The sequence below is a fragment of the Helobdella robusta genome (genome assembly GCF_000326865.2).
Source record: "Helobdella robusta unplaced genomic scaffold HELROscaffold_8, whole genome shotgun sequence".
NCBI lineage: Eukaryota > Metazoa > Annelida > Clitellata > Rhynchobdellida > Glossiphoniidae > Helobdella > Helobdella robusta.
The window spans coordinates 990,026-991,473 of NW_008705459.1; the positions used below are offsets into that span (position 1 = coordinate 990,026).

General features: G+C 42.7%; 1 protein-coding gene across 1 annotated transcript; it reads right to left on the bottom strand.

Annotated features, from left to right (window-relative positions):
* On the bottom strand, window positions 1-255 carry HELRODRAFT_153459 (hypothetical protein; the record flags this gene model as incomplete). Its single annotated transcript, XM_009031983.1, has 1 exon — window positions 1-255. A coding segment is annotated over one exon (255 nt), but the record flags the coding sequence as incomplete, so codon positions are not given.
* Between the last annotated feature and the right edge of the window lie 1,193 nt (window positions 256-1,448).

Consider the following 1,448-nt stretch of genomic DNA (forward strand, 5'->3'; position numbering starts at 1 on the left):
AGGAGAAGTTGGTTGGCTGTTGTTGGGGAGACGGGTTGGAGAATCAAGATTTAACGAACCGCAATCAGAGTCATCGATCTCGACTGCCAGTGCTTCACCTCGCGCGTCCTGAATGCTGGAGTGCCACAGCGAGTCGTGAGCATTCAGGTCACCCATTAAAATAGTATTCGGATTGGATAGAAGGTCGGAGATAGAGGCTGTGAAGTGTGACGGACAGACCGATTGAGGAGGTATGTAAGTATTAATGATGGTGAGATCTTTGTTATTGGTATTGATGATTATGGCTTGGGATTCTATTGGATTTGAGTCAGGTAGTTGTTTGATTGAGTAAGGGATGTTATTGTGTATTAACATGACCAGACCACCGCCCTGTCCAAGACCACGGTCTTTGCGGTATAGAGAGTAGCCATCGAATTCTGGCTTTTTGGAACGGGAGGTGAGTTTTGTTTCTTGGAGTGCTGCAATGTGTATTTTGTGTGTTTCAAGGTGCTGTTGGAGTTCGTCCTTCTTGTTTTTGATACCATTGCACTTCCATTGGAGGAATGTCAGTTGACCGGGGGAATGAGCCACGAACCCAGTGGTGTTTTGATAGGCGGGATGAGATATTATCCTCGTAGTTTTAGAGGTTGAACTGGTTTGAGAGTGTCTCATAGCAGAGGCCGCCGAGCTGCTCGAACGGGGGTTGGGGGAAGGGCAGTTTTTACAGATGAAGAAACCGCCAAAGTCGGAGGAACAATCATGAAGATGGCACCAGTTGCAGCAGGATCTGCAACGGGCAGAGTATTGTGTTTTGTTGATCTTCATGTTGCAAATTGGGCAGATCCAGATCTTTGGTGGCCCAGGATTCGATTCAATGCCGGCTCTTAATAGCAGACAGCGGAGCAGGCTGGCCGGTATAGTCTGCTCCAAAGGCGAAAAAACCCGTGATATTGATGTCTTGCAGGGAGGGTATGTTGCAACGGTTTGTTGAACATCTGGAGAGTACCAGAATATCCAATCGACTCCACCACGAGAAGGCCGTTGCTCCAGAGCCTGCTTTTATTTGTTTTGAGGATCGTTAGTTTTAATCGTAAGAATTTGCGGTCCGACAACTTTATAATTTTTTTTTAATTTTATTATTTTTACTTATCTGTTTTCTATATCTGCAAAAAATGAAAGCTCGGTAAAATACAACTTGAAACACAACAATAAAAATAATTTAACTAAATTGTAAATCGTTATTTAACCAATAAACAAGTGCGTGCGACAAATTGTTGCAGAACGTACTATATATCATAATTGTGACGCCCCAAAGGATACAAGCGCACAAAATGAATTTTTGTTACATAAACGTTTGAAAAAATTCTGGTAAAATTTATAATTGCAACGGCATACGTTTTTATAGAACGTTGAATGAGTTCAAGTGCAAATTAAACCGCGACTATCGCACGTGTATCTATGTATGATGT